General features: G+C 31.6%; 4 protein-coding genes and 2 pseudogenes across 6 annotated transcripts; all 6 read left to right on the top strand.

Moving 5' to 3' along the window:
• Nucleotides 1-2,952: 2,952 nt before the first annotated feature.
• On the top strand, nucleotides 2,953-6,784 carry LOC21400012 (tropinone reductase homolog At2g29290). 2 transcript variants are annotated; one of them, XM_024172630.1, is made up of 5 exons: nucleotides 2,953-3,114; nucleotides 3,251-3,458; nucleotides 5,640-5,856; nucleotides 5,972-6,078; nucleotides 6,489-6,784. In XM_024172630.1, exons 1-5 carry the CDS (start codon nucleotides 3,023-3,025, stop codon nucleotides 6,579-6,581), a joined length of 717 nt encoding a protein of 238 aa, XP_024028398.1. In that variant the 5' UTR covers nucleotides 2,953-3,022; the 3' UTR covers nucleotides 6,582-6,784. The 2 variants fall into 2 exon arrangements, with proteins under 2 accessions (XP_024028398.1, XP_024028393.1); XM_024172625.1 differs by having other exon boundaries at nucleotides 6,422-6,784.
• A 3,361-nt stretch (nucleotides 6,785-10,145) lies between these two features.
• LOC112093673 lies at nucleotides 10,146-11,647 on the top strand (annotated as a pseudogene).
• Nucleotides 11,648-11,759: 112 nt separating this feature from the next.
• LOC112093672 (tropinone reductase homolog At5g06060-like) lies at nucleotides 11,760-14,591 on the top strand. Of its 2 annotated transcripts, none has more exons than XM_024172564.1 (5): nucleotides 11,760-11,935; nucleotides 12,042-12,249; nucleotides 12,851-13,067; nucleotides 13,966-14,078; nucleotides 14,246-14,591. In XM_024172564.1, the coding sequence occupies exons 1-5, from the start codon at nucleotides 11,847-11,849 to the stop codon at nucleotides 14,435-14,437; spliced, it is 819 nt and encodes a 272-aa protein (XP_024028332.1). In that variant the 5' UTR covers nucleotides 11,760-11,846; the 3' UTR covers nucleotides 14,438-14,591. The 2 variants fall into 2 exon arrangements, with proteins under 2 accessions (XP_024028332.1, XP_024028338.1); XM_024172570.1 differs by having other exon boundaries at nucleotides 11,768-11,935; nucleotides 14,228-14,288.
• A 1,459-nt stretch (nucleotides 14,592-16,050) lies between these two features.
• On the top strand, nucleotides 16,051-16,471 carry LOC112093674 (tropinone reductase homolog At2g29150). Its single transcript, XM_024172580.1, is given in 2 exon segments — nucleotides 16,051-16,142; nucleotides 16,240-16,471. Coding segments are annotated over 2 exon segments (324 nt in total).
• A 3,920-nt stretch (nucleotides 16,472-20,391) lies between these two features.
• On the top strand, nucleotides 20,392-23,261 carry LOC112093684 (tropinone reductase homolog At5g06060-like). Its single transcript, XM_024172608.1, has 5 exons — nucleotides 20,392-20,580; nucleotides 20,684-20,891; nucleotides 21,586-21,802; nucleotides 22,575-22,687; nucleotides 22,869-23,261. The coding sequence occupies exons 1-5, from the start codon at nucleotides 20,489-20,491 to the stop codon at nucleotides 23,058-23,060; spliced, it is 822 nt and encodes a 273-aa protein (XP_024028376.1). The 5' UTR covers nucleotides 20,392-20,488; the 3' UTR covers nucleotides 23,061-23,261.
• A 2,313-nt stretch (nucleotides 23,262-25,574) lies between these two features.
• Nucleotides 25,575-26,751, top strand: LOC112093613 (annotated as a pseudogene).
• The last annotated feature ends 422 nt before the right edge of the window (nucleotides 26,752-27,173 follow it).

The following is a 27,173-nucleotide window of genomic DNA, read 5'->3' as shown; positions in this document are numbered from 1 at the left end:
CTTTTCCCTAAATTCTTCTTCTAAAAAATGACGATTTTTCAACTCCCTTCAACATTACAGATGGTCTTCTCCTGAAGACAACAAACTTCTTCTCTTGAAAAATGTAGAACACAATCACTCAAAGTTATATGTGTGAATACCTTCTTGAAGACTGTCAAGTGTAAACTCTGGGTCTATTTGGTGCACAAGATTAAAAAAGACGAGATAGGATTAAGTTTTAAATTGTGTTTGGTGAATATTTTTAAAGGATTGGATTGAATAAACTTTTATCCAGTCTATTATCAAATCCCCTTAGAACGGGATGTTGCTATCCCCTACTAATTAAAGTATGAGATAACTTTTGACTAAAGCTTGTAAAAAAACATTAGGGATCTATTTGTAAATTTTTATAAAATTTACGGTCGAGTTATATTTTTTAAAAGTTGAGGGTTAAATTTCAATTTTATATGAGTAAAATATTTTTAAAATTATATTTTTGCCCCTCAAGTTTTGAAAAATTAGAATTAGACCCCAAATTTTATAAAAAAACTACAAAAATACCCTTATCCTAATAACGCAACACCAAATATGGGATTGGATTCAACTAAAATATAATCATACACTTTCTTATATATTTCAATTGATCACCCTAAAACTATACTATCCTATCCTACAGACTAAACGGGCCCTTAAAGTATTGTGTGTGTAAACCCCTAGAAGTCTTCAATCACATCTAATTTGAGAATTATATAGAGCAACATAAAATTCTATCTCAAATTTCATATACGGATCTCAAAATTTAAATGTTGTAGAATCTATTCAACAATTTATTGCAACATTATCAGTTCATATTTTACTCTGATTTTTAAAATAAATCGGAATCTTTATATGACTTTTGCTTCTAAAATCTTCAAGAAAATGTCCTATAATTAAATAGCAACTCCTTGGAATAGAACCAAAACCAAATTCTCATTTGAGTTGTTTTTCAAATTCAACTTAGATTAGAAATTTAGAATTATCTTTTTCAAATCTTATTCAAATACAGTAGTAGCAAATTTTCAGTAGATATCCAATAGATAATCATAATTTATCTTCCCACAATTTTAACTTATGGATAACCTATTTGAAATTTATCTCCTTCTTGAATTTCAAATTCACTCTAAACCACCTGAATACGTGTTGCCATATATGCCAATAAAAAAACATACTCTTGGCCAGATGAGTCGACTTGCTCTCAAGACATAAGTTACAAGAGCTTAGCCAAGCCCAATACGTTTCGGGCTTCCAGAAAGGGCTTAGCCCATTAGCCATGCTTTTTTTTTTTTTTTTTGAGAAAATTTTAAGTTTAGCCATTATTTTTTTTCCAACTCTCAATGCCATTACACAAAATTTTAATGCCACCACTAAAAATGACCTATAAGATAAGAAAGATAACCTGCAAGTTAAACATAACCTGCAGATAACCTGCAAGTTACAAAATAAATTTGTAAGTTATGAAAAATAACCTGCAGGAGGTTATGAAAGATAACCTACAGATTATTAGTGGTATAAGATGAATTTAACAACTGCAGGAGAAATAAAATAGTGTTATTTTATTGATGATATTTTTAAAAATTCCTCAATTTTAAAAATAGATCGACAATGCCACCAATCACACGTCAATAATTTTATACAAAATTACACATACTCCATATCATGGTATATTTTAAGATTGAAATTAGGCAACTTTAAAATCCTAAGGGCATCTTTTGGGTATTAAGTTTAACATTAATGCTTCTTTCTATTTATTTTTATATATCCCTGGACTCTGTACGTTTTACTATAATGTGTTAAGTTTATTTGTATGTTATATGTGTGTGTTTTGTTTTATTGCTTTTAGTTTATTTGTATGTGTTGTGTCTCATATCGTATTAGATGTATTCAGGGGTAAGGTTTTATTATGTCCTCTCTTGGTAGGTATATCTACTTTTTTTCAAATTAATAAAATTTGTACTCGTAGCTAATTAACTTAGACAAAATTTGTTGGGTTTCTTTACGTAGCCAATTAACTTAGATAAGTCAATATTTTGAACTAAACTACTAGTGCAACTATTTTTTTTTTAACTCTTTTTTAATTTCTATATTTTTTGATGTACTTTTACTTTTTATCTTTCGTTTTTTCAAATGAATGAAGGGCCAGTTTGGTTTATTAGTTCGAACGGTTTGAACTAAGATTCAAATTTTTATAAGAAAATGCTGTAACCCTTTTTATCGAACATGCTCCAAGTTTGTAATTGAATTCAATTCATTATGAGGTGAAAATCTCTCTAAAAGTCAATTAAATAATGTTCAGGGGTGCAAATAATAAACAAATTAAAAAAAGGGGCGAAGTTTAAAGGCTCTGCCCTCATAAGAGACACAAAATTAAGAAGACCAGTTAAGAAGATCAGATATCTAAGAGACATAAAATTAAGAAAATCAGTTAAGAATAGCATTTTTTCCTAATTTTCTCTCGACAGGGACAAGAAAATAGTTTAGAAAAGGATTCATATTATTTATCCAATTTTTGATGTATTAAATAGTGTCTAATCATTAAGGCCTCGTTCATTTCACTTATTCGAGTTTTTAGTTTTAAGTTTTTACAGTAAAAAGCTCTCAGAAAATGTCACATCTAATTTTTTCTGCTACAGTGAAAAGCTCTCAGAAAATATCACATCTCAGTTCGAATTGAAAACTTAAATCTGCAAAGTGAACGAGGCCAAGCATGAAAAAAATAAGTATTTTAAAATTTTTAAACGATGTGGTCTCATTTTGATCGCTAAATATATTTAGGACATCAAAATTGGACAATAAATCAAATCGTTTAGATAGCAATGTCAATGTGATCCTGATAAGTTGGACTTGGAGCAAAAAAGTGGGGTCAGTCAATTAATTACATTATTTGTACATCTCTTTAGTCTCTGTATATTTGCATACCACCCAGTCCCACTGGTCAGAGTCGTTTGATCTGCTTTATACACCGGCAAACGCAATCCCAAAGAAAATAAAGAAGAAAACGACACACATGGCTGTTCTTGTAGCTGAAAGCTTCAATGAGCAGAGATGGTCTCTTAAGGGTCAGACTGCCCTTGTAACTGGCGGAACAAAAGGCATTGGGTTAGTCCTTTTAATCTCATCTTTCTAATCCTTTTTTTTATTAACATTTTTCACATTTTTTTGTGTCTATTAATTCCCATAATTAGCCTAAAATTAATATTTTTGTAATCTCAATTTGATAATAATCATATTATAGACATGCCATAGTGGAAGAGCTTGCGGGTCTTGCAGCAGCTGTTCACACATGTTCTCGTACGCAAACAGACGTTCATGAGAGAGTAAAAGAATGGGAAAGCAAAGGTTACAAAGTCACTGGCTCAGTTTGTGACCTTACTTCTTGTGCCCAGAGAGAGGAGCTCATAAAGACTGTATCTTCCACTTTCAATGGCAAGCTCAATATACTTGTGAGTTCTCAGAATTTCTCTTTTTTAGTTCAGAAATGTTTATAGTGGAGACGGCTATTTTGTTCTACCGGAAAATTGTTGTTTTTATCTCTTGATTCATTTTTTAAAAATTAGATTTATGCATGTCGGCACTAAAAAATTTATAGTGAGTGATGCAAAATTATACCTACTGTAAATCAAACTGTTTAAAAATTAATCAAACGATTAAAATACAATTTTTACCGGTATAATAAAATAGTCTTTTACACTATAAATGCAGTCTCGTAATTTTGGGAAGTAGGTAGTTTGGCAACAAGTTTAGTGTGCGTTTAGAAGAGAGATTTGCGTTATAATTAGAATTATAGTTCGTGACTCGTTATAATATTTTCTTTCACAAAAAATACACATAAAATAAAAATAATTTTAAATTTATAAACTAAACATCTAGCTTGAATTTTAAGTTTGGTTTTGAAGGCCTCCTTACCCAATAGGCCTTCCAACTATTACCATTAGCATGAATAGTATATTCTTGTAGTGTAGTGTAAACAAATATCCATTATAGGATAATTGGGGTCAAAGCAAAGCTAACCAACACCATTTAATGGCAGCTTCTATAATTTTGACAGGTGCCGTTAGGAAAATTCAAAATTAGAATATTATTTTGAGGATTTTCTTCTATGTTTTTTTTTTTTTTTTTCAATGCAAATAATACTATACTTTTGTGAAAGTTGTACCTAACTGGCAACGGTAATATTTATTTATTTAGAGTAAGTGACACCATAAAAACTGAGTGAGAAATCCACTTTCAGAAGTTAAGCTTCATAAAACCTATCTGTTGAGGGAGATTTTGTTCATTTTAGAGTAATTTACACCGGCAGTTTTTTAATTATTTAGTAAGTGATATTTTAATCTCTTTTTTTTTTTTAATTTTTTGTAAAATAAACCCTCAACTCTTAAAACACGGCAATTGAGCCATTTCCGTCTATTTTCATTAATTTCACGATGGAACATGTCATATGCAAAAGAACAAAGAGTTGATTGATTGGAGACAAACTTGACCCCACAGAATGGAAGTTATCTCCCTTTGTCCCCCCTAGAATTTAAAATGGCACAAAAGTAAAGTTCGAGGTTGAAAGATTTAAATGATGTGATTCGAATCATTTTTAATTTATGTGTATTTTTTATGAAAAAAAATATTATAACAAATCACGAATTATGATTCAAATCAGAGAACGAATCCCTCTACTAAACATCCTCGAAATGTGGGTCAAAATGAAGCGACAAATATAAGAAGAAACAATTATGAACCATCATATCACGTAGAAAACCTGCAATAATTTAATATAAATTAATGCACATATAAAGTACAAAATAGTGTTTTATCATAGAGTATTTGTTCATACCCAACCTCATAAAATCTCCACAATATTGAAGTACAAGAGCCCGCAAAAAAAGAAATAAAAAATAAAAAAAATAAATTTGAGGGGAAAAATGGGATTTTATTAGGTCAAATTTTAATCCGCTAGAATAAATGGAGCTACAAAACGGGAATTAGCCTCAGGCTGAGCAACATCTAACACAACGAAAAGCAAATGAGGCTAAAATTTGAGCTACCTTACCAGCTCTAGAAACATAGCCACATTTTCAATTTAATTTTAGTTCATGAATTTAAAATCATAATTCAGAATTATTCTCGATTTACGTGCGTTTTTTGTGAGAAAAAATAATGTAACACGTCACGAATCATGATCCGAACCATGATACGAATTCTTACTCCAAACGCACTCTTAGAAATCACCCAGTGTTCTACTTGCCAGCTCCAAAATCTCCGCCCAAGGACGTTGACCTTGCTGATGCACCAACCTGTCCATCCAAATCGTCAAGCAATAGCGCAGAATACCTCAAGATCAGCACTGAACACCGATTGATGAAAGTTTATTTTTCGAACATTCATCTAACAAAAGGCATCATATTATCAATAAAATTACACGAGCATAATCAGTTCAAAAGCTTCTTTTTTTTATTTAAATCCTGGGCAATTGCTTGGGTGAAAGCCATATTATACCATGAAATATTGTTGTATGTCACTTTGACCAAAAAAAAAAAAAAAAACTAGCGGCGCAATGATAAAATTAATGAAAATGCCAAGTATGTTTCAATAAAATTAGTGACAGCTTCAGCAATCGATTTACGGTGCATTAGGTAAACAATGCGGGAAGCGTGACGATGAACAGAGCTACGGACTACTCTTTGGAAGAGTTCTCGTCTATGATGAGCACCAACGCTGAGGCCCCTTACCATCTTTCGCAACTTGCACATCCTCTCTTGAAAGCATCAGGAAATGGCAGCATTGTATTCATATCCTCAATTGCTGGTGTTACTGCCTTGCCTATCCTCTCTGCCTATGCAGCATCCAAAGGCAAGAAAAACAATCTTAAATTTCCAAGATACGAGTTTAATTTACATAACCTGTCAGTTTTGTGCAGTTATTTTTAACTGAAATTACTACTATTTCGGCCTTCAATTTTCTGCAGGAGCAATTAACCAGCTTACGAAGAATTTTGCATGTGAATGGGCAAAAGATGGCATTCGCACTAACACTGTAGCACCATGGGGAGTCAGAACCCAAGTCATACCACCTGTATGTTATATATATTATCATTCTCCATATCCCAATTAATTACAATTTTTTTTTCCTTAATTTATGTACTGTTTACTAACTTATCAAGTTCACTTTGATCTTTTTGTTTCACTTAAATAAGTATTAACAACTTCTTTATAAGATTTTGTTAAAATTTAACATCACTAATTGTTTTCCTTTTATAGCTTAAGACACGTCACTGTCGGTTTACATTATCATAAAACATTGTCGAATAATTACCAGCCCTAGTTTGCTCTGTTTAAGGGCTTTTTTTTTTTTTTTTTTTTGCAGTCCTAGTTATGTGAATAATCTGATGTGGTAAAATTAATTAATTATGCTCCAGGACGCCAGTCCTCGCATAGATGATTTTGTTGAGATATATAAGAGAACTCCAATCCCTCGCCTTGCAGAACCTAATGAGATTTCTTCAGTGGTGGCTTTCCTTTGCCTTCCTGCTGCTTCATACGTCAATGGACAGGTTATTAGCGTCGATGGAGGACTAACCGCGGGCAGTTTTTAGAAGATTCTATGGCTCCCTCTCGCGGTCTTGCATACAATAATATGGCCAACTAGTAATAGATCAATCATCCATAAATGATATTATTCTGATATTATTGGTAAAATATTAAGCTTTCAATGTGATAAAATCTGCCACAATATGTGCTTCTTCTTTTTGTGCAAACCAACTTTGAATTTGTATGAAGAATCCGCGTCATGGTAGAAATATATATTGTACTCTTTCATAATCGTCCATGATATATCAACATGTCGAATACAATCCTTCCTCTTCTTAGGAGTTATAGGCATTACGGAAAAAAAAAAAAAAAAAAACCCTAAAAAACCAAAGATTACAAAGGCAAAAAGAACATTAGTCACAATTTTTTTTTTTTTGGCATGAAATCGGTGGATCCAACAGTTTATTATTATTATTTTTTTTTGCATGAAATCGGTGGAGCCCTACTTTTTAACTGATGGATCAAATTTTTAAGAAAAGTCCGTATTAAAAATTTACAGTGTGCCACACAAAATCGCTCACGCCGTAAATCTGACAGTTAAAAAATTAATCCAACAGAAAAAAACAATACTCACTGTTGGGTTTTTTCTTTTTAGATTCCACCATAGAGGTCCCTATATATATATATATATATATATATAAACATAAGGAAAAAAAAACTCCTCATGTAACAACCTGAAGAATTAAACATATTTAATTATATTAATTATGATTTATTAGTGTATCTAATATTAATTTTTTTAATTAATCATATCATTAAAAATTTTAATTACTTTCAACTTTAAAAATACCCTTTAATATTTTTTTCCTTCTTTTTTTTTTTCCTTTTCCTTTTTCTTTTCTTTCTTTCTTTTTCCTTTTTCTCTCCCTCCCCCTTCCCTTTATTTTCTTCTCTTTCCCCGCAGACCCCCTGCTCTCTTTCTTTCTTTTTATTCTCTCTCTCTCTTTCTCCTCTCTTTCCTCTCACGCTGGCCTCCCCTCTCTCTTTTTCTCTAAACCGCCGGCCACCCACTCACTCTCCCTCTCTCATCGGTGTTTTTCCTCCCTCTCTCTCTTCTTCAAAAACTCACTCTTGTATTTGAATTCTTAGTTTAAAGAAGTATGATTTTGGTTAAGATTTGATGAATTTTGATTTAGGTTTAGATTTGGACAAATTGTGGTTGAATTTAGGTTGAATTTGGGGGTTTTCAGTTCTTGAGTATATTGAAGTGTTTGGAAACTGCTTTTAGTAATTTCTCATGGATTTATCTTGAAATCAACTTAAAAATGCGAGTTTTGGTATTGTTCTCGCTATTTTGGTTGCACCTTATACACTCTACTGCACTTTGTTGTAGCAAAGTTGTAGAAAAAACTGAAAAAAAAAAAGAAAAGAGAGAAGAAAGTTAACTTGAATTATGAAGTTGTTTGCAAACTTTGGACTCGAGTCAAGGCACACTAATAGGAAATAATTGTACATAATTAAACTAGATTCGTTTTAGGGGTGAGATCTCAATTCTAAAACACTGTTTTGATAACGAAGCTAGCGGCACGATTGGACGTGGAGCTTCAAGAATAAATGGTTAGACAGCATGAAGTTATCATGGACTAAATTGTCAAGAGGTAGGATGTTCTTGTCTACATCCTTGTTAGCCTGTTTTAAATATATTTGGCCTATGAAAACGTTTTAAAGGTAAAAACATATTTGAAATCATTGAAACCTAAAGAAGAGTTTTATATGATATTTTTTTAAAATGAGATATTTTAAGAAACGGTAACATACTGATGGCCTGAGAGATCGGGGTATGAAGATCGTATTCTTGGAGAAAGGTCCTGAAACCCGTACGGGCCACTACAGTGGTGATATCATAGCCTTGTGATAAGGCAAGTGACTCATCATGAACTACTTACTGTAATACGGACTTTTGAGACTTACATTTATTTATTTTTAAAAGGATGTTTAGTTTCGAATGACATGTTCGGACCTGTACTTCCATTTATTGATTAAGTTTTATAAAATTATATCCTATTGGGTCTTTTGCTCACTTTTCTTATGTTTTAAATGAATTTAAACCCCTCCCAGACGATGCTAGAAGTAGTGTTGAGTAGACGGTGATAATCAGTGAGGAAATCCACTCAAGAATACAAGAAGCTGTGAAGTGTTCTCTTCATTTCCTCTTATTTTAAGGCATGTATAAATTACGGATTGTAAATCTTAAGTTCTACTAGACTGTAGTTGATGTCAGCATATTACTTTTTTGTATTTGTTTATTTATGCACAATGTCGAACCCCTGTGGGGAAAACTGACAGGATGCCATATGCTGAACTTTGAATGGTTTTATTGTGGTTTTATGAAATCCATCTCACTCTTCCTAACACTCAATTTTCTTAAAATAGTGGTTTTATTGTTTAGAAATATCTAAATGTTGATAATTGAAAATGATTTTTAACATTATTATGTGCTTAACCACTATCTCAATCTATGTTTAATTTTTAAACAAGCTTCCACGTCACTAACCCGTGTTTGAGGTCGTGACATAATGTGTGAAGATAAGGTCAGTGAATTTTTGGGGGAGGGCAATTTTGGGCTACTTTGTATGGTTTTGCACAATTTTAAACAAAAAGAAAAGTAGACAAATACTCTAAGGGTGTATAGGTCTGAATTTTTACTCTTATTCTTGATTAATATCTTTTTTAATTAAATAATTATATTAGTGACAAGAAATAAATTGGGGCAAAAATCCTACTCCATGTAAAATTTGTGGTATGACACCTAATTTGTTGTCCGACACATCTTAACAATTTAAGAATTGATGAAATTTAAAGCATAGGACCACAAACAGAGGATCTCAGTCTTTATAGCAAAACCAACGAGAACAACAGCCACACAATTTTCCACGTAAAAAGAATCAACAAAATTTGTCACACAATTTCCTTTCTCTATAGATGTGAAAAAAAAGGGAAGAAAAAAATTGGTTTAAGCAAGGTTAAAGGACGAGTTCAATCGATCGTACCTGTTGAACACAACATTATTGGGCACACTATAAAATTGCTATTATTATTATAATAACAATAGTTGTTACAACAGGACCACAAATACAAGACTATTACAAACCCAAAATTGAGCACACTCACAAAGACTATTATCGACAACAAAGAAGATCTAAGATACACTACAAAACTACTTCACTCTATTTATCTTCCTAATTTTTGCTGCACATAGCCAAGAAATGGAACATTCCACACAATAGATTTATGAGCTTATTATATATTTGGGCTAATAAATTTATGGGCTGGTGATGATACTTCAATAGTAACTAAATGAGATAAGTTCAATGTTCTTTGCTTCATAACAAAATATATCACGCATTTTTACAAGAAAAAAATAGCTTCAATTATGACCTCAGCCTTCTTTTGTTTTTTGTTTTTTTCATGACAAACAAATTTAGCCAGCCACATATGACAGAGAAATTTGAGGCCACAAATTTCACTCGGCGCAAGGACAACAATGAACAAATTTTGAACCTTTAAAATTGCGCACGCAACGAGGCACGAGGGTGTGGTAGAGTAGAAAAATTTGATAAACATGGCCGAAGCGTCGAAAATCAACTCCGGAGATGAGAGGTGGAGTCTTAAGGGAAAGACAGCTCCGGTGACCAGCGGAACGAAAGGCATCGAGTATGTACTTTGCATAAAATCTTGTGAATTTTTTCCCGTATTTTTTTTTTTGTTGCGCTATGAATAATTTAGTTTCTTTTTGGCGTGACACATTAGACATGCCATAGTAGAAGAGTTAGCAGGGTTTGGGGCCATAGTTCACACATGTTCCCGCAACCAAACTGAACTAGACCAACTTTTGGATGAATGGAAAACTAAAGGTTTCCAAGTAACTGGGTCAGTGTGTGATGTCTCACACATAGACCAAAAAGAAAAGTTTATTGAAACAGTAACATCTTTGTTTCAAGGAAAGCTCAACATTCTTGTGAGTTTTTTCTTTGACTTTTTTTTAAGGTCTCCCCATCGGTAGGCTAATTTTTAACCGTTGACTCTGGAATTACATAGCATCGTTTACGTGGATAAAATAACAAGAATATAGAATCATGATTAGTGCACAAATACCTAAACTACCACATAATGACATAGTTACTTTATATTGATTAATGTGCTATACCAAGTGAGTTCCAACGATGAATGTAGACCTGTATACATTATAGGTAAATAATGTGGGGACAACAATTCCGAAGAATGCTACAGAATTAACAGCCGAAGATGTGTCAAAATTGATGGCTACAAATTTTGAGTCGGCTTACCATCTCTCCCAACTTGCGCACCCTTTGCTGAAAGCCTCCGGAAATGGAAGCATTGTGTTCAATTCTTCCATTGCTAGTGTCATGGCTTTTCCGTATTTTGCCCTCTACGGATCAACAAAAGGTATGTATGTACCTTACAAATTGCGGTTTGTTACATACATACATATAAACTGGGATCACCAAAGAAAATTTAGGTCCTTAAACAAACTGAGAAAAGCTTTGTTAAACCACCTGTACAACGAAACAAAACAGGAACAAAAAAATATCAGAATGCAAAACCAAAGGGAGGAAATAGCTTTTCTTCTCATGTTGTTAATATGTTCTTTTCGTAACTCGAGTTGAGAACTGGAGTTGTAAAACGAATTTGAATTTCAATTTTCGTGAAACAAACATTATAACAAAAAAAAAGAGAGTCGTGAAACAAAACATTAAAATTATTAGGGGGAGATTTTGGAGGATTCTAAACCTTGAAAGTGGTTACATCCAACATTGTTTTTATTTTTTATATGCATGAGCGATCAATCGACTTATAAGGAACTTAGCGTGTGAGTGGGCAAAAGACAATATCGCGCTGACAAAGTTGCTCCTTGGGTTTTCAAGACCCCATTGACAGAAAGTTCTTATGCAGTAAAACTACTTTTTCATCTATAATCAGAGGACTAAAAAACGTTATCCCCACATTCCCAAATTCCCAATATCTGCATAGTGGGGCCTTTTGTTCGTTACATACATGACCTTATCCAATGAAATGCGACATGGCAATTTTATTGAACTTTTCGCCAAGATAGATCACGTGTTTCTCAGAAAAGAAACTGACAACCTAATCACATATGGGATAAGGCCAAGTAAATTTAGGCCAATGATATTTTTGGGCAGCAAGACAAAAATGTAGATATCTTTTGCACCTTTAAGATAACCCAACCGAGTACAAGGCATTGTCATAAACCAAGAAGACAATTTTGGAAACATGACCGAAGGAAAAATCAATAGCAGAGATGAGAGATGGAGTCTTAAGGGAAAGACCGCTCTTGTGACGGGTGGAACCAAAGGCATAGGGTATGTACCCTGCATTGGTCTTTTGAATTTTCCTGTAATTTTATGAATCAATAGGATTAATTTTTCTTTTCTTTTGTTTTTTTGTTTGTTGTGTGTGGCACATTAGACATGCAATAGTAGAAGAACTAGCAGGATTTGGGGCCATAGTTCACACATGTTCCCGCAACCAAACTGAATTAGACCAACGTTTGGATGAATGGAAAACTAAAGGTTTCCAAGTAACTGGATCAGTGTGTGATGTCTCACATAGAGACCAAAGGGAAAAGCTAATAGAAACGGCTGCTTCTCTGTTTCAGGGGAAACTCAACATCCTTGTGAGTTTGTCATTTCTTTCGTAAGACAACGTATTTTTTAACATGAAAAATGATTAATATTATGGCAGTAGCCCGTTTTCTCAACCAATATAAAATGTTTTTTTTTTTTTTTTTTACCAACTACGCTGGTCATTGTTTAACAAATGATGTTTATATCAACAATGATATTAAGGTTCAAAATTAATCGTGTACCTATGAAAAAAAATGCTTTGTACAATTTAAACTATGCGGGTCAATGTGTAAAAATGTTGCTAATTATAATAATAATGATACATTGGTTCAAAATTGATGGAAAATTTTCTCAAAATCGATTGTGTTTGTGTACGTACATGTAATTAGCTTCTTGATGATTTTTTTTGCATTTAATATGATTTTTTTTAATTCCGTCTCTTGAACTTTTTCTTTTCATAATATCTATCTTGAATTACATATCATCATTTACGTGGATAAGAATATAAACTTGTGATTAGTGCACAAGTACTTTTTATCTCCTAAACTACCACTTAATGACATATAGTTACTTTATATTGATTAATATGCTTTATCATGTGAGTTCCAATGATGATTGTTGAATTTCATATAACATTTGCTAATATTACAGGTTAATAATGTGGGGACAGGAATTTTAAAGAATGCTACAGAATTCACAGCCGAAGATGTGTCAAAATTGATGGCTACAAATTTTGAGTCCGCTTACCATCTCTCCCAACTTGCACACCCTTTGCTGAAAGCCTCCGGAAATGGAAGCATTGTGTTCAATTCTTCCATTTCTAGTGTCATGGCTTTTCCTTCTTGTGCCCTCTACGCATCAACAAAAGGTATATATGTACGTTACAAATTGCGGTTTGTTACATACATACATATATATATATATATATGCATATATATATATATGTACATGTATGTGTACATATATATAAGGTTATTTCAATGATTATTGTTATTTATTTTATAATCATCAGTGGTTACAATCAAATTGAGAAAACAAATACATACGTTATGTATGACTTATAGCAAGTTCATTAGGAACCAATTTGTCATATAAGCATTAATAAAATGATTTTGTTTTTTTTGTTTTTACCTTTTTTTCTATTAGTTTTCTAGTAAATAGTATTGAAAAATGAAGGTCACGTCCCCTTCTATATTTATCCTGTAAAAATGCTGCTAAAGAGAATAGTGACAAATTAAGCCCAAAGGAATAAATCCATTGACAAAAGAAGAAAGAGAAGAAACAAGGGGGAAACCAAAGATGAGGCCTTTACCTTTTTTTTTTTTTTTTTTTTTTGCCTTTTACGGGAAAAGCTTTGTTAACTCAATAAAACCGAAAAAAAAAAAAAAAAAAAAAAAAAAAAAAAAAAAAAAAAAAATCAGCTCCTCAAACAAACTGAGAAAAGCTTTGTTAAACTACATGTACCGCGAAACGAAACAGGAACAACAAAAATATCAGAATACAAAACCAAAGGGATGAAAGGGCTTCTTCTTCTCATAGTTCACTTGTGTTGTTAATACATTTTTTTTACAACTCGCGAGTTGAGAACTTGAGTTATAACGCGAATTAGAATTAGAATTTCTACGAGACAAACAATATAGGAAAAAAAATTTTGAGTCGTGATTAAAATTGTGAACAAATCATTATAATTATTAGGTGGAGATTTTGGAGGATTTTTTACCTTGAAGAGGGTTACATCCAATATTATTTTTATTTTATATATGAAGGAGCGATCAATCAACTTACAAGGAACTTAGCGTGTGAGTGGGCAAAAGACAATATTCGTGCTAATACAGTTGCTCCTGGGTTCACTAATACCCCATTGTTGGACGCTTTTACGGTAAACTACCTGATTGATCTTCTTTTTCCATCAGTTTTTTTAATTCTACATTTTTTTTCTACATTTCTATTTTTAATAGAAACAAATTCTCACTAATGATATTGAGCCATTTGTCTCTGTATCCTAGTTATCTTTCAGTATCCATTTAGTTTCTACTTTCTGTGTAGGGAGATCCAAAAGTAGGAAAAGAACTTGTAAGTCAATTAATTGCTCGAACTCCGATTAGCCGCCCTGGACAGCCTAACGAAGTCTCATCAGTGGTAGCGTTTCTTTGTCTCCCTGCTGCTTCATATATCACTGGCCAGATTGTTTACATTGACGGCGGACTTACTGTGAATGGCTTTCCAATATCTCAGTAATCTTTTTTAGGTATTTATATAATTCTCGAAATAATTGATAAACTTACTCTTAAAGTGCAAGTGCATGAGTCAAGATTTTTATCATTTACCGTATGGAAGGCACCAGAACAATAATTATATTATAATGAAGAATTCATTTCCAAAGTAAAGTAATGATGCCACCATTTCTTGCTATTGTTTAGTACGGTTTTTTATGTATTGTTTCTCTCCTTTAACAATTACAGCTTTTTTTGTCTGTCACTCTATCTATTCTACATATATTACCTTAAAAATGAAAACAAAAAATTCATGATGTATTCTGTCTCTTCTTTATTTCATGATGTATTCTGTCTCTTCTTTAATTCATGATGAAATTAAATCCTGGCTGTGTAATGACAAGGTGTAATCGAAACGACCATTCAATTAAAATCAGTAGCACTTACATAAATAAATGTTGTCAAGATGCCTTGTTATTAAGCTCAAGATTTTGGCAAAATATAAAAGACACGTGCAAATATTCCACAATGGCCATTCCTCGTGGAGGAAATTGAGAGAAATCTAAAGAGAGACTAAACTGAAAATAATGGCAGATGTGAGAGGCTTGGCTGAAAATAATAATAATTTAAAAAATTGATTGGAATAAGAAAATAATGATAAAATGTTTGCAGTGGCAAAAACTTGTGAATTCAAATTTTCTTACTTATTGAATCTCAATTAAATCCTGCTGCACATGTTGGTTACTTGAGCTTAAAAATAAAAAGAAAGAGATAATAGTGTGAAGAAAGAAAGAGAGATGGAGTGATAGTTGTGGACAGAAAAAGAAAAGAGGAAGAAGAGGAAAGAAATAACAGGGAAATAAGACAACATATGCAAATGCTTATAAGGGCAAAAATATAATTTTGTAAGTGAAAATAATGGGGATTCTTTACTGTGGAACTCAAAAAAGTGTTCTGTCAGTAAAGTACTATTTTTTTCGTTGGATTATTTTTTTAACGGCCAGATCTGTAGCAAGAGTAATTTTGTGCGGCGCGCTATAAATTTTTTAATACAAAACTATACAGATTTAAACGTTAAAAAATTAATCTAACGGTTAAAAAAATAGTGCTCCACCGATGGAAATAAAGAATAGGGAAATAAGACCATATATGCAAATGATTATAAGGGGAAAAAGATAATTTCATAAGTGAAAATAATGGGGATTCTTTAAGGTAGAATGTATGTCACCTAAGCTAAATTCTGTAGTAGTGACAAGGAATAAGTTGGGGCAAATATCCTACTCCATGTAAAATTTGTGGTATGACACCAAATTTATTTTTCGACACATCTTAACAATTTTAAGAGTTGATGAAATTTAAAGCATAGGACAACAAACAGAGGATCCCAGTCACTATAGAAAAACCTACGAGAACAAAGAAATTTATTATGGACTTTGTGTCAATTATTGAGTAACATCATAATGTATCCAGAAAAATGAAATTATGACCACAACCTTTCTTTTTGTTTTCTTTTTTTTCATGACAAAGAAATTTAACCAGCCACATATGACAGAAATTTGAGGCCACAAATTTTGAACCTTTAAAATTGCGCACGCAACGAGGCACGAGGGTGTGGTCAAGTAGAAAAATTTGATAAACATGGCTGAAGCGTCGAAAATTAACTCCGGGGATAAGAGGAGGAGTCTTAAGGGAAAGACGGCTCTGGTGACCGGCGGAACGAAAGGCATCGGGTATGTACTTTGCATGAGATCTTGTGAATTTTTTTCTTGTATTTTTTTTTTTGTTGCGATATGATTAATTTAGTTTTTTTTTGGTGTGACACATTAGACATGCCATAGTAGAAGAGCTAGCAGAGTTTGGGGCCATAGTTCACACATGTTCCCGCAACCAAACTGAATTAGACCAACGTTTGGATGAATGGAAAACTAAAGGTTTCTAAGTAACTGGATCAGTGTGTGATGTCTCACACAAAGACCAAAAGGAAAAGCTAATAGAAACGGTTGCTTCTCTGTTTCAGGGGAAGCTCAACATCCTTGTGAGTTTACTATTTTTTTCGTAAGACAACGTAATTTTTAACATGAAGAATGATTAAGATTATAGTAGTAGCCGGTTTTCTCAACCAATATAAAATGATTTTTTTTTTTTTTTTGAAAATGTATATATCGAATTAGATTTTAACGTATTTTTTTCTCAAAATTGATTGTGTACGTACATGTAATTAGCTTCTTGATGATTTTTTTGGTTTGCATTTAATAGCTACAAATTGGATTTTTTTTTTTTTGAAAATGTATATATCGAATAATATGAGCACAAATAAGATAAACTTATTATTTAGGTTGACTTAATATGATTTTTTTTAATTACGTCTCTTGAACTTTTTCTTTTCATAGTATCTATCTTGAATTACATATCATCATTTACGTGGATAAGAATTTAAACATATGATTAGTGAACAAATACTTTTTATCTCCTAAACTACCACTTAATGACATATAGTTAATTTATATTCTTTAATGTGCTTTATCATGTGAGTTCCAATTATGAATGTTGAATTGTATATAACATTTGCTAATATTGCAGGTTAATAATGTGGGGACAGGAATTTTAAAGAGTGCTACAGAATTCACAGCCGAAGATGTGTCAAAATTGATGGCTACCAATTTTGAGTCGGCTTACCATCTCTATCAACTTGCACACCCTTTGCTGAAAGCCTCCGGAAATGGAAGCATTGTTTTCAATTCTTCCCTTGGCAGTGTCATGGCTTTTCCGTATTCTGCCCTCTACGGATCAACAAAAGGTATATATGTACGTTACAAATTGCGGTTTGTTACATACATACACATATATATATATATATATGCATATATATGTATGTATACACATACTGTATATGTATACATATATATAAGAATATTTCAATGATTATTGTTATTTATTTTATAATCACCAGCAGTTACAATCAAATTAAGAAAACAAATATATACGTTATGTATGACTTATAGCAAGTCCACTAGGAACCAGTTTGTCATATAAGCATTAATGAAATGATTTTTTTTTTTTTTTTTACTTTTTTTTTCTTTGAGTTTTCTAGTACATAGTATTGATAAAAAATGAAGGTCATGTCCCCTTCTATATTTATCGTATAAAAATGGTGCCAAAGAGAATAGTGACAAAGCCCAAAGGAATAAATCCATTTACAAAAGAAGAAAGTCAGAAACAGAAGAAACAAAGGGGAAACCAAAGATGAGGCCTTTACCTTTTTTTTTCTTTTTTTTTCGGCTTTAATGGAAAAGCTTTACTAAAATACTATAGGCGGAAAATGCAAATAAACTGGGAACACCAAAAAAAAAAAAAAAAAAAAAAAAATTCAGCTCCTCAAACAAACTGAGAAAAGCTTTGTTAAACTACATGCACAACGAAACAAAACAGGAACAACAAAATTATCAGAATACAAAACATTAAAATTGTGAACAAAATAAAACAGGCTCTAGTTGAGAACTTGAGTTGTAAAGTAAAGTTCAATTTGAATTTTCGTGAGAGAGTCGTGATTAAAATTGTGAACAAAACATTAAAATTATTAAGTGGAGATTTTGGAGGATTCTTAACCTTGAAAGTGGTTACATCCCACATTATTTTTATTATTTTACTTATTAATACTCCTTTGACTAATATAGTTATTTAACTAAAATAGATGTTAATCAATAATAAAAGATAAAAATTTAAACCTATACATTTTAAAGTATATTTGTCTCTTCTCTCCCTAGTACTTCTTGTAATTATGGCAGAACCACCTTATACCGTATGTTCCCGTATGAAGGCACCAGAACACTAATTATTTATTGTATAATGAAGAGTTCATTTTGCAGAGTAAAATAATGATGCCACCATTTCTTGTTATTGTTTAGTACGGTTTTCTATGTATTCTGTATCTTCTTATTTTTCTTATTTCTTTTATTTCCTTTAACAATTACAGCTTTTTGTGTCCGTCACTCTGCCTTTTATTTCCTTTAAAAATGAAAACTAAAAATTCATGATGTGTTGTGTGTCTTCTTTATTTCATTTCACAATTACAACACCTTCTTATTAAGTTAAAAAAGAAAACTAAAAATGATCGAATGTTAATCCTCATTTTATGTTAATTTTCGTCTTTATTTGTGTCCTCACTGAAATTAAATCCTGCTTAAATATATTACTGGCTGTTTAATGGAAAGGTGTAATGGAAACGACCATTCAAATTAAAATCAGTAGCACTTACATAAATAAATATTGTCAAGATGCCTTGTTATTAAGCTCAAGATTTTGGCAAAATATAAAAGACACGTGCAAATATTCCACAATGGCATCTGAAAAAGATTTTGAAAAAGAGGTTGCATAGCATTCCTCAGGGACGAAATTGATAGAAATCTAAAGAGAGACTCAAGTGAAAATAATTTTATAAGACCCTATATGCAAATGCTTAAATGGGGAAAGAGATAATTTTATAAGTGAAAATAATGGGGATTCTTGACGGTAGAATGTATGCCACCTGAGCTAAATTCTGTAGTAGTGACAAGGATAAATTGGGGCAAAAATCCTACTCTATGTAAAATTTGTGGTATGACACTTAATTTATTTTTCGACACATCTTAACAATTTTAAGAATTGATGAAATGAAAAGCATAGGACCACAAACAGAGGATCCCAGTCTCGATAGCAAAACCAACGAGAACACAATTTTCCAGGTAAAAGGAATCAACAAAATTTGTCGCACAATTTCCTTTTTCTATAGATGTGAAAAACGGGGAAGAAAAAAATTGGTTTAAGCAAGGTTTTTACGAGAGGGCATTATAAATGATTATTATTATAATTTAAAGTATAAAACTATTATTAGCCTACCTCCTAACCGTTTAAATTTTTGAAATAGATTGATAAACTAATAACAATAGTTGTTACAAGGATCACTATAAACCCAAAATTGGGCACTCTTACAAAGATCACTATCGGCAACAAAGAAGAACTAGGACACTACAAGACAAATTCACTCTATTTCTCTTCATAATTTTTGCCGCACATAGCCAAGAAATAGATGCCCACACATTATTCAAGTCTACTTTAATTACGACCATATAATAATATAAACCAATAACACACGTACACAACTTCTATTAACCAATAACACGTACACAACTTTAATCATATATAAACCAATAACACACGTACACAACTTCTATTAACCAATAACACGTACACAACTTTAATCATATATAAACCAATAACACACGTACACAACTTCTATTAACCAATAACACGTACACAACTTTAATCATATATAAACCAATAACACACGTACACAACTTCTATTAATTTTTTACAAATAATCTATACCTAACTTTGGAACATTCCACACAATAGAATAAATTTATGGGCGGGTGATGATACTTCAATAGTAACTAAATCAGATAAGTTCAATGTTCCTTGCTTCATATCAAAATATATCAAGCATTTTTTAAAGAAAAAAAAATAGCCATTTAAATGTTAAAAAATTAATCTAACGGTTAAAATAATAGTGCTCCACCGATGGAAATAAAGAATAAGGAAATCTAAATAATTAAAAGGCGAAAAAGATAATTTTATAAGTGAAAATAATGGGGATTCTTTACGGTAGAATGTATGTCACCTAAGCTAAATTCTCTAGTAGTGACAAGGAATAAGTTGGGGCAAATATCCTACTCCATGTAAAATTTGTGGTATGACACCTAATTTATTTTTCGACACATTTTAACAATTTTAAGAATTGATGAAATTTAAAGCATCGGACAACAAACAGAAGATCCCAGACAAATGAAATTATGACCACAACCACTTTTTATGGACTTTGTGTCATTTTTGTCAATTATTGAGCAATTATTTTTTACCACAACCACTTTTTTTGTTTTGTTTTTTTCATGACAAAGAAATTTAGCCAGCCACATATGACAGAAATTTGAGGCCACAAATTTCACTCAGCGCAAAGACAACAAAGAACAAATATTGAACCTTTAAAATTGCGCACGCAACGAGGCACGAGGGTGTGGTCAAGTAGAAAAATTTGATAAACATGGCTGAAGCGTCGAAATTCAACTCCGGAGATGAGAGGTGGAGTCTGAAGGGAAAGACGGCTCTGGTGACCGGCGGAACGAAAGGCATCGGGTATGTACTTTGCATGAGATCTTGTGAATTTTTCTCCTGTAATTTTTTTTTTTTTTTTGTTGCACTATGATTAATTTAGCTTGTTTTGGGTGTGACACATTAGACATGCCATAGTAGAAGAGTTAGCAGAGTTTGGGGCCATAGTTCACACATGTTCCCGCAACCAAGTTGAATTAGATCAGGGTTTGAATGAATGGAAAACTAAAGGTTTCCAAGTAACTGGATCAGTGCGTGATGTCTCACACAAAGACCAAAGGGAAAAGCTAATAGAAACGGTTGCTTCTCTGTTTCAGGGGAAGCTCAACATCCTTGTGAGTTTGTTATTTTTTTTCGTAAGACAACGTATTTTTTAACATGAAAAATGATTAAGATTATAGTAGTAGCTGGTTTTCTCAACCAATATAATTTTTTTTCTTTTTTTTTTTAGCAACTACGTTGGTCATTGTTTAACAAATGATGTTTATATCAACAATGATATAAAGGTTCATAATTAATCGTGTACCTATGAAAAAAAATGCTTTCTACAATTTAAAGTATGTGGGTCAATGTGTAAAAATGATGTTAATTATAATAATAATGATATATTGGTTCAAAAGTTGACGGAAATTTTTCTCAAAATTGGTTGTGTACGTACATGTAATTAGCTTCTTGATGATTTTTTTGGTTTGCATTTAATAGCTACAAATTGGATTTTTTTTTTTTTTGAAAATGTATATATCGAATAATATGAGCACAAATAAGATAAACTTATTATTTAGGTTGACTTAATATGATTTTTTTTTTAATTGCGTCTCTTGAACTTTTTCTTTTCATAATATCTATCTTGAATTACATATCATCATTTACGTGGATAAGAATATAAACTTATGATTAGTGAACAAATACTTTTTATCTCCTAAACTACCACTTAATGACATATAGTTAATTTATATTCTTTAATATGCTTTATCATGTGAGTTCCAATGATGAATGTTGAATTGTATATAACATTTGCTAATATTACAGGTTAATAATGTGGGGACAGGAATTTTAAAGAATGCTACAGAATTCACAGCCGAAGATGTGTCAAAATTGATGGCTACAAATTTTGAGTCAGCTTACCATCTCTCCCAACTTGCACACCCTTTGCTGAAAGCCTCCGGAAATGGAAGCATTGTGTTCAATTCTTCCATTTCTAGTGTCATGGCTTTTCCTTCTTGTGCCCTCTACGCATCAACAAAAGGTATATATGTACGTTACAAATTGCGGTTTGTTACATACATACATATATATATATATATATATATATATATATATATATATGTACATGTATGTGTACATATATATAAGGTTATTTCAATGATTATTGTTATTTATTTTATAATCATCAGTGGTTACAATCAAATTGAGAAAACAAATACATACGTTATGTATGACTTATAGCAAGTTCATTAGGAACCAATTTGTCATATAAGCATTAGTGAAATGATTTTTTTTTTTTTTACTTTTTTTTTCTATTAATTTTCTAGTAAATAGTATTGAAAAATGAAGGTCATGTCCCCTTCTATATTTTTTTTTTTTTTTTTTTTTTGCCTTTAATGGAAAAGCTTTGCTAAACTACTATAGGCGGAAAATGCAAATAAACTGGGATCATCAAAAAAAAAAAAAAAAATTCAGCTCCTCAAACAAACTGAGAAAAGCTTTGTTAAACTACATGCACAACGAAACGAAACAGGAACAATAAAAATATCAGAATACAAAACCAAAGGGATGAAAGGGCTTCTTCTTCTCATTGCTCACTTGTGTTGTTAATACTTTTTTTTTTACAACTCAAGTTCTCAGTTGTAACGCGAATTAGAATTTGAATTTCCGTGAGACAAACAATATAGCAAAAAAAATTTTGAGTCATGATTAAAGTTGTGAACAAATCATTAAAATTATTAGGTGGAGATTTTGGAGGATTATTAACCTCAAAAATGGTTACATCTAACATTATTTTTATGTTATGTATGGAGGAGCGATCAATCAACTTACAAGAAACTTAGCGTGTGAGTGGGCAAAAGACAATATTCGTGCTAATACAGTTGCTCCTGGGTTTACTAATACCCCATTGTTTGACACTTTAACGGTAAACTACCTGACCGATCTTTTTTTCCATCTGTTTTTTTAATTATACATTTTTTTTTTTGTTGAAAATGTTCTACATCTCTATTTTTAATATAAACAAATTCTCACTAATGATATTGAGCCATTTGTCTCTATATTCTAGTTATCTTTCAGTATTCATTTAATTTCTACTTTCTGTATAGGGAGATCCAAAAATAGGAAAAGAAACTACAAGGCAATTAATTGCTCGAACTCCGATTAGCCGCCTTGGAGAGCCTAACGAAGTCTCATCAGTGGTAGCGTTTCTTTGTCTCCCTGCGGCTTCATATATCACTGGCCAGATTATTTATATTGACGGCGGACTTACTGTGAATGGCTTTCCAATATCTCAGTAATCTTTTTTAGGTATTTATATAATTCTCAAAATAATTGATGAACTTACTCTCAAAGTACATGAGTCAAGATTTTTATCATTTACCGTATGGAAGGCACCAGAACAATAATTATTGTATAATGAAGAATTCATTTCCAAAGTAAAATAATGGTGCCACCATTTCTTGTTATTGCTTAGAACGGTTTTTTATGTATTCTTTTTCTTCTTATTTTTCTTATTTATTTTGTTTCCTTTAACAATTATAGCTTTTTGTGTCTGTCACTCTGTCTATTCTACATATATTACCTTAAAAATGAAAACTAAAAATTCATGATGTATTGTGTGTCTTCTTTGTTTCATTTCACAATTACTATACCTTCATACTAAGTTAAAAAAGAAAACTAAAAATGATCAAATGTTCATTTTATATTAATTTTCGTCTTCATTTGTGTCCCCATTAAAATTAAAACCTGTTTATGTTACTGGCTGTGTAATGACAAGGTGTAATGGGAACGACCATCCAATTAAAATCAGTAGTACTTACATAAATAAATGTTGTCAAGAAGCCTTGTTATTAAGTTCAAGATTTTGGTAAAATATAAAAGACACGTGCAAATATTCTACAATGACATCTGAAGAAGATTTTGAGTGAAGAGGTTGCATTTAGCATCCCTCATGGAGGAAAATTGATGGAAATCTAAAGAGAGACTCAAGTGCGGCAGAATGGCAGATGTGAGAGGCTTGGCTGAAAATAATAATAATTAAAAAAATTGATTGCAATAAGAAAATAATGTCAAAATGTTTGCAGTGGCAAAAAATTGTGAATTCAAATTTTCTTACTTATTGACTATTTTCTTACTTATTGAATCTCAATTAAATCCTGCTGCACATGTTGGTTACTTGAGCTTAAAAATAAAAAGAAAGAGATAATAGTGTGAAGAAAGAAAGAGAGATGGAGTGATAGTTGTGGACAGAAACAGAAAAGGGGAAGAAGATGAAAGAAAGAACAGGGAAATAAGACAACATATGCCAATGCTTAAAAGGGGAAAAATATAATTTTGTAAGTGAAAATAATAGAGATTCTTTACTGTGGAACTCAAAAAAGTGTTTTGCCGGTGGAGCACTATTTTTTTATCGTTGGATTATTTTTTTAACAGTCAGATCTGCAGCAAGAGTAATTTTGTGCGGCGCGCTGTAAATTTTTTAATACGAACCTATACAGATTTGAACGTTAAAAAATTAATCTAACGGTTAAAAAAACAGAGCTCCACCAATGGAGTATTTTTTTGAGGTTCCACACCAAAAAATCTCAAAAAAAAAAAATGTTGATTGGGAAATGATAATGCCCTGTTTAATAGAGGGATACGGTTTTTTTTTTTCATAAAAAGCTGGTTTTATTAACGAGCTATAGAAGTACAACTTAAAGTAGAAACATTAGAGAAAAACACAAGTCTCGTTCATTTCACCGATTCGAATTTAGAATTCGAGTTTTGCTATAGTAAAAAGCTCTCAGAAACAGTCATATCTAATTTTTTTACTACAATAAAAAGCTCTTATATATAATCACATTTTAACTCAAATAAAAAATTCGAATTAAGAAACTAAACAGACTCTTGACGGTGAGCAACTCTATTGCCCACATTGGAACAGGATTTACACCCAGCTTGAGTGAGAAGACAGTATACTCGTTATCTTTCGCAAATAGCTCCTCAATGGCCAATGAAGGAGTATCCTTGATAGCGGAAATTATTCTATTAGCCTTTTTGACGAGTGATTGGCATGTTAAACTGAGACCATCTTTAATGCAAAAATGTCAATTGTGTATTTGACATTAAAAAGTGTTATCATGATATATTTGACATGTTTTACTCCATGCATAATATTATTCCAATTGTTAAATTTACCTTTGATCATAATCATTGCGCTTTGTATGAGTAAACTTATATTTTTTTTTGTCTTTGAAATTGTAAACTTTTAATTTTTAAAATAATTAAAAAAACAAATGTTGCTATGATTAATTGAGAATGTTATATTGGCGAGAAATTTACTATAAAATATAATATATGATAAATTTAGCACAATAAATGATATTACGTTAGAGAATTTTATTTACACGTAAATACTAAATTTACTATTAACACGTTAATTATAACATTGAAATTGCAATTGAAGAAGATCTGAGAAGAGTAGATTTGGACTCCACCTGTCCACAACACAAGACCACGACACTCAAGTACGTTATCCCCACATACCCAAATTCCCAATATCTGCAAAGTGGGGCATTTTGTTCGCTACATACATGACCTTATCCAATTGAATGCGACATGGCAATTTTATTGGACTTTTCGCCAAGATAGATCACTCGTTTCTCAGAAATGAAATTGACAACCTAATCACGTATGGGATATGGCCAAGAAAATGGAGGCCAAAGATTATTTTGGGCAGCAAGACAAAAATGTAGAGATCTTTTTCACCTTTAAGATAACCCAACCGAGTACAAGGCATTGTCATAAACCAAGAAGAACATTTTGGAAACATGGCCGAAGGGAAAATCAATGGCAGAGATGAGAGATGGAGTCTTAAGGGAAAGACCGCTCTTGTGACGGGTGGAACCAAAGGCATAGCGTATGTACCCTGCATTGGTCTTTTGAATTTTCCTGTAATTTTATGAATCAATAGGATTAATTTTGGTTTTTTTTTTTTTTTTTTTTTTTTTTTTTTTTTTTTTTTTGTGTGGCACATTAGACATGCAATAGTAGAAGAACTAGCAGGATTTGGGGCCATAGTTCACACATGGTCCCGCAACCAAACTGAGCTAGACCAACGTTTGGATGAATGGAAAATTAAAGGTTTCCGAGTAACTGGATCAATGTGTGATGTCTCACATAGAGACCAAAGGGAAAAGCTAATAGAAACGGTTGCTTGTCATTTCTTTCGTAAGACAACGTATTTTTGAACATAAAAAATGATTAATATTATGGCAGTAGCCGGTTTTCTCAACCAATATAAAATGTTTTTTTTTAGCAACTACGTTGGTCATTGTATAACAAATGATGTTTATATCAACAATGATATAAAGGTTCAAATTTAATCGTCTACCTATGAAAAAAATGCTTTGTACAATTTAAACTCTGCGGGTCAATGTGTAAAAATGTTGTTAATTATAATAATAATGATACATTGGTTCAAAATTGATGGAAAATTTTCTCAAAATTGATTGTGTACGTACATGTAATTAGCTTCTTGATGATTTTTTTGGTTTGCATTTAATAGCTACAAATTGGATTTTTTTTAAATGTATATATCGAATAATATGAGCACAAATAACATAAACTTATTATTTAGGTTGACTTAATATGACTGAATTACATATCATCATTTACTTGGATAAGAATTTAAACCCATGATCAGTGCACAAACACTTTTTTATCTCCTAAACTACCACTTAATGACATAGTTACTTTATATTGATTAATGTGCTTTACCAAGTGAGTTCCAATGATGAATGTAGATCTGTATACATTTTTCTAATTATAGGTAAATAATGTTGGGACAACAATTCCAAAGAATGCTACAGAATTCACAGCCGAAGATGTGTCAAAATTGATGGCTACAAATTTGAGTCGGCTTACCATCTCTCCCAACTTGCGCACCCTTTGCTGAAAGCCTCCGGAAATGGAAGTATTGTGTACGTTACAAATTGCGGTTTGTTACATATATACATACATATATATATATATATTATGCACATACGGTATATATATACATATATATAAGATTATTTCAATGATTATTGTTATTTATTTTATAATCATCAGTGGTTACAATCAAATTAAGAAAACAAATAAATACGTTATGTATGACTTATAGCAAGTTCATTAGGAACCAATTTGTCATATAAGCATGAATGAAATGATTTTTTTTTGTTTACTTTTTTTTTCTATTAGTTTTCTAGTAAATAGTATTGAAAAATGAAGGTCATGTCCCCTTCTATATTTATCCTGTAAAAATGCTGCTAAAGAGAATAGTGACAAATTAAGCCCAACGGAATAAATCCATTGACAAAAGAAGAAAGAGAAGAAACAAGGGGGAAACCAAAGATGAGGCCTTTTCCCTTTTTTTTTTTTTTTTTTTG

Source organism: Morus notabilis, unplaced genomic scaffold (assembly GCF_000414095.1).
Source record: "Morus notabilis unplaced genomic scaffold, ASM41409v2 Scaffold177, whole genome shotgun sequence".
Taxonomy (NCBI): domain Eukaryota; kingdom Viridiplantae; phylum Streptophyta; class Magnoliopsida; order Rosales; family Moraceae; genus Morus; species Morus notabilis.
This window is presented reverse-complemented; position numbering and strand designations above follow the sequence as displayed.

What these genes read in the sequence shown, in the direction of transcription:
- LOC21400012 (XM_024172625.1), top strand. Translation starts at nt 3,023, where the DNA reads ATGGCTGTTCTTGTAGCTGAAAGCTTCAATGAGCAGAGATGGTCTCTT. An exon ending in GGCGGAACAAAAGGCATTGG is followed by an intron (nt 3,115 to 3,250) that starts GTTAGTCCTTTT and finishes ATCATATTATAG; the next exon opens with ACATGCCATAGTGGAAGAGC. An exon ending in TGCCTATGCAGCATCCAAAG is followed by an intron (nt 5,857 to 5,971) that starts GCAAGAAAAACA and finishes AATTTTCTGCAG; the next exon opens with GAGCAATTAACCAGCTTACG.
- LOC112093684 (XM_024172608.1), top strand. Translation starts at nt 20,489, where the DNA reads ATGGCTGAAGCGTCGAAATTCAACTCCGGAGATGAGAGGTGGAGTCTG. An exon ending in GGCGGAACGAAAGGCATCGG is followed by an intron (nt 20,581 to 20,683) that starts GTATGTACTTTG and finishes GTGACACATTAG; the next exon opens with ACATGCCATAGTAGAAGAGT. An exon ending in CCTCTACGCATCAACAAAAG is followed by an intron (nt 21,803 to 22,574) that starts GTATATATGTAC and finishes TTATGTATGGAG; the next exon opens with GAGCGATCAATCAACTTACA.
- LOC112093672 (XM_024172564.1), top strand. Translation starts at nt 11,847, where the DNA reads ATGACCGAAGGAAAAATCAATAGCAGAGATGAGAGATGGAGTCTTAAG. An exon ending in GGTGGAACCAAAGGCATAGG is followed by an intron (nt 11,936 to 12,041) that starts GTATGTACCCTG and finishes GTGGCACATTAG; the next exon opens with ACATGCAATAGTAGAAGAAC. An exon ending in CCTCTACGCATCAACAAAAG is followed by an intron (nt 13,068 to 13,965) that starts GTATATATGTAC and finishes TTATATATGAAG; the next exon opens with GAGCGATCAATCAACTTACA.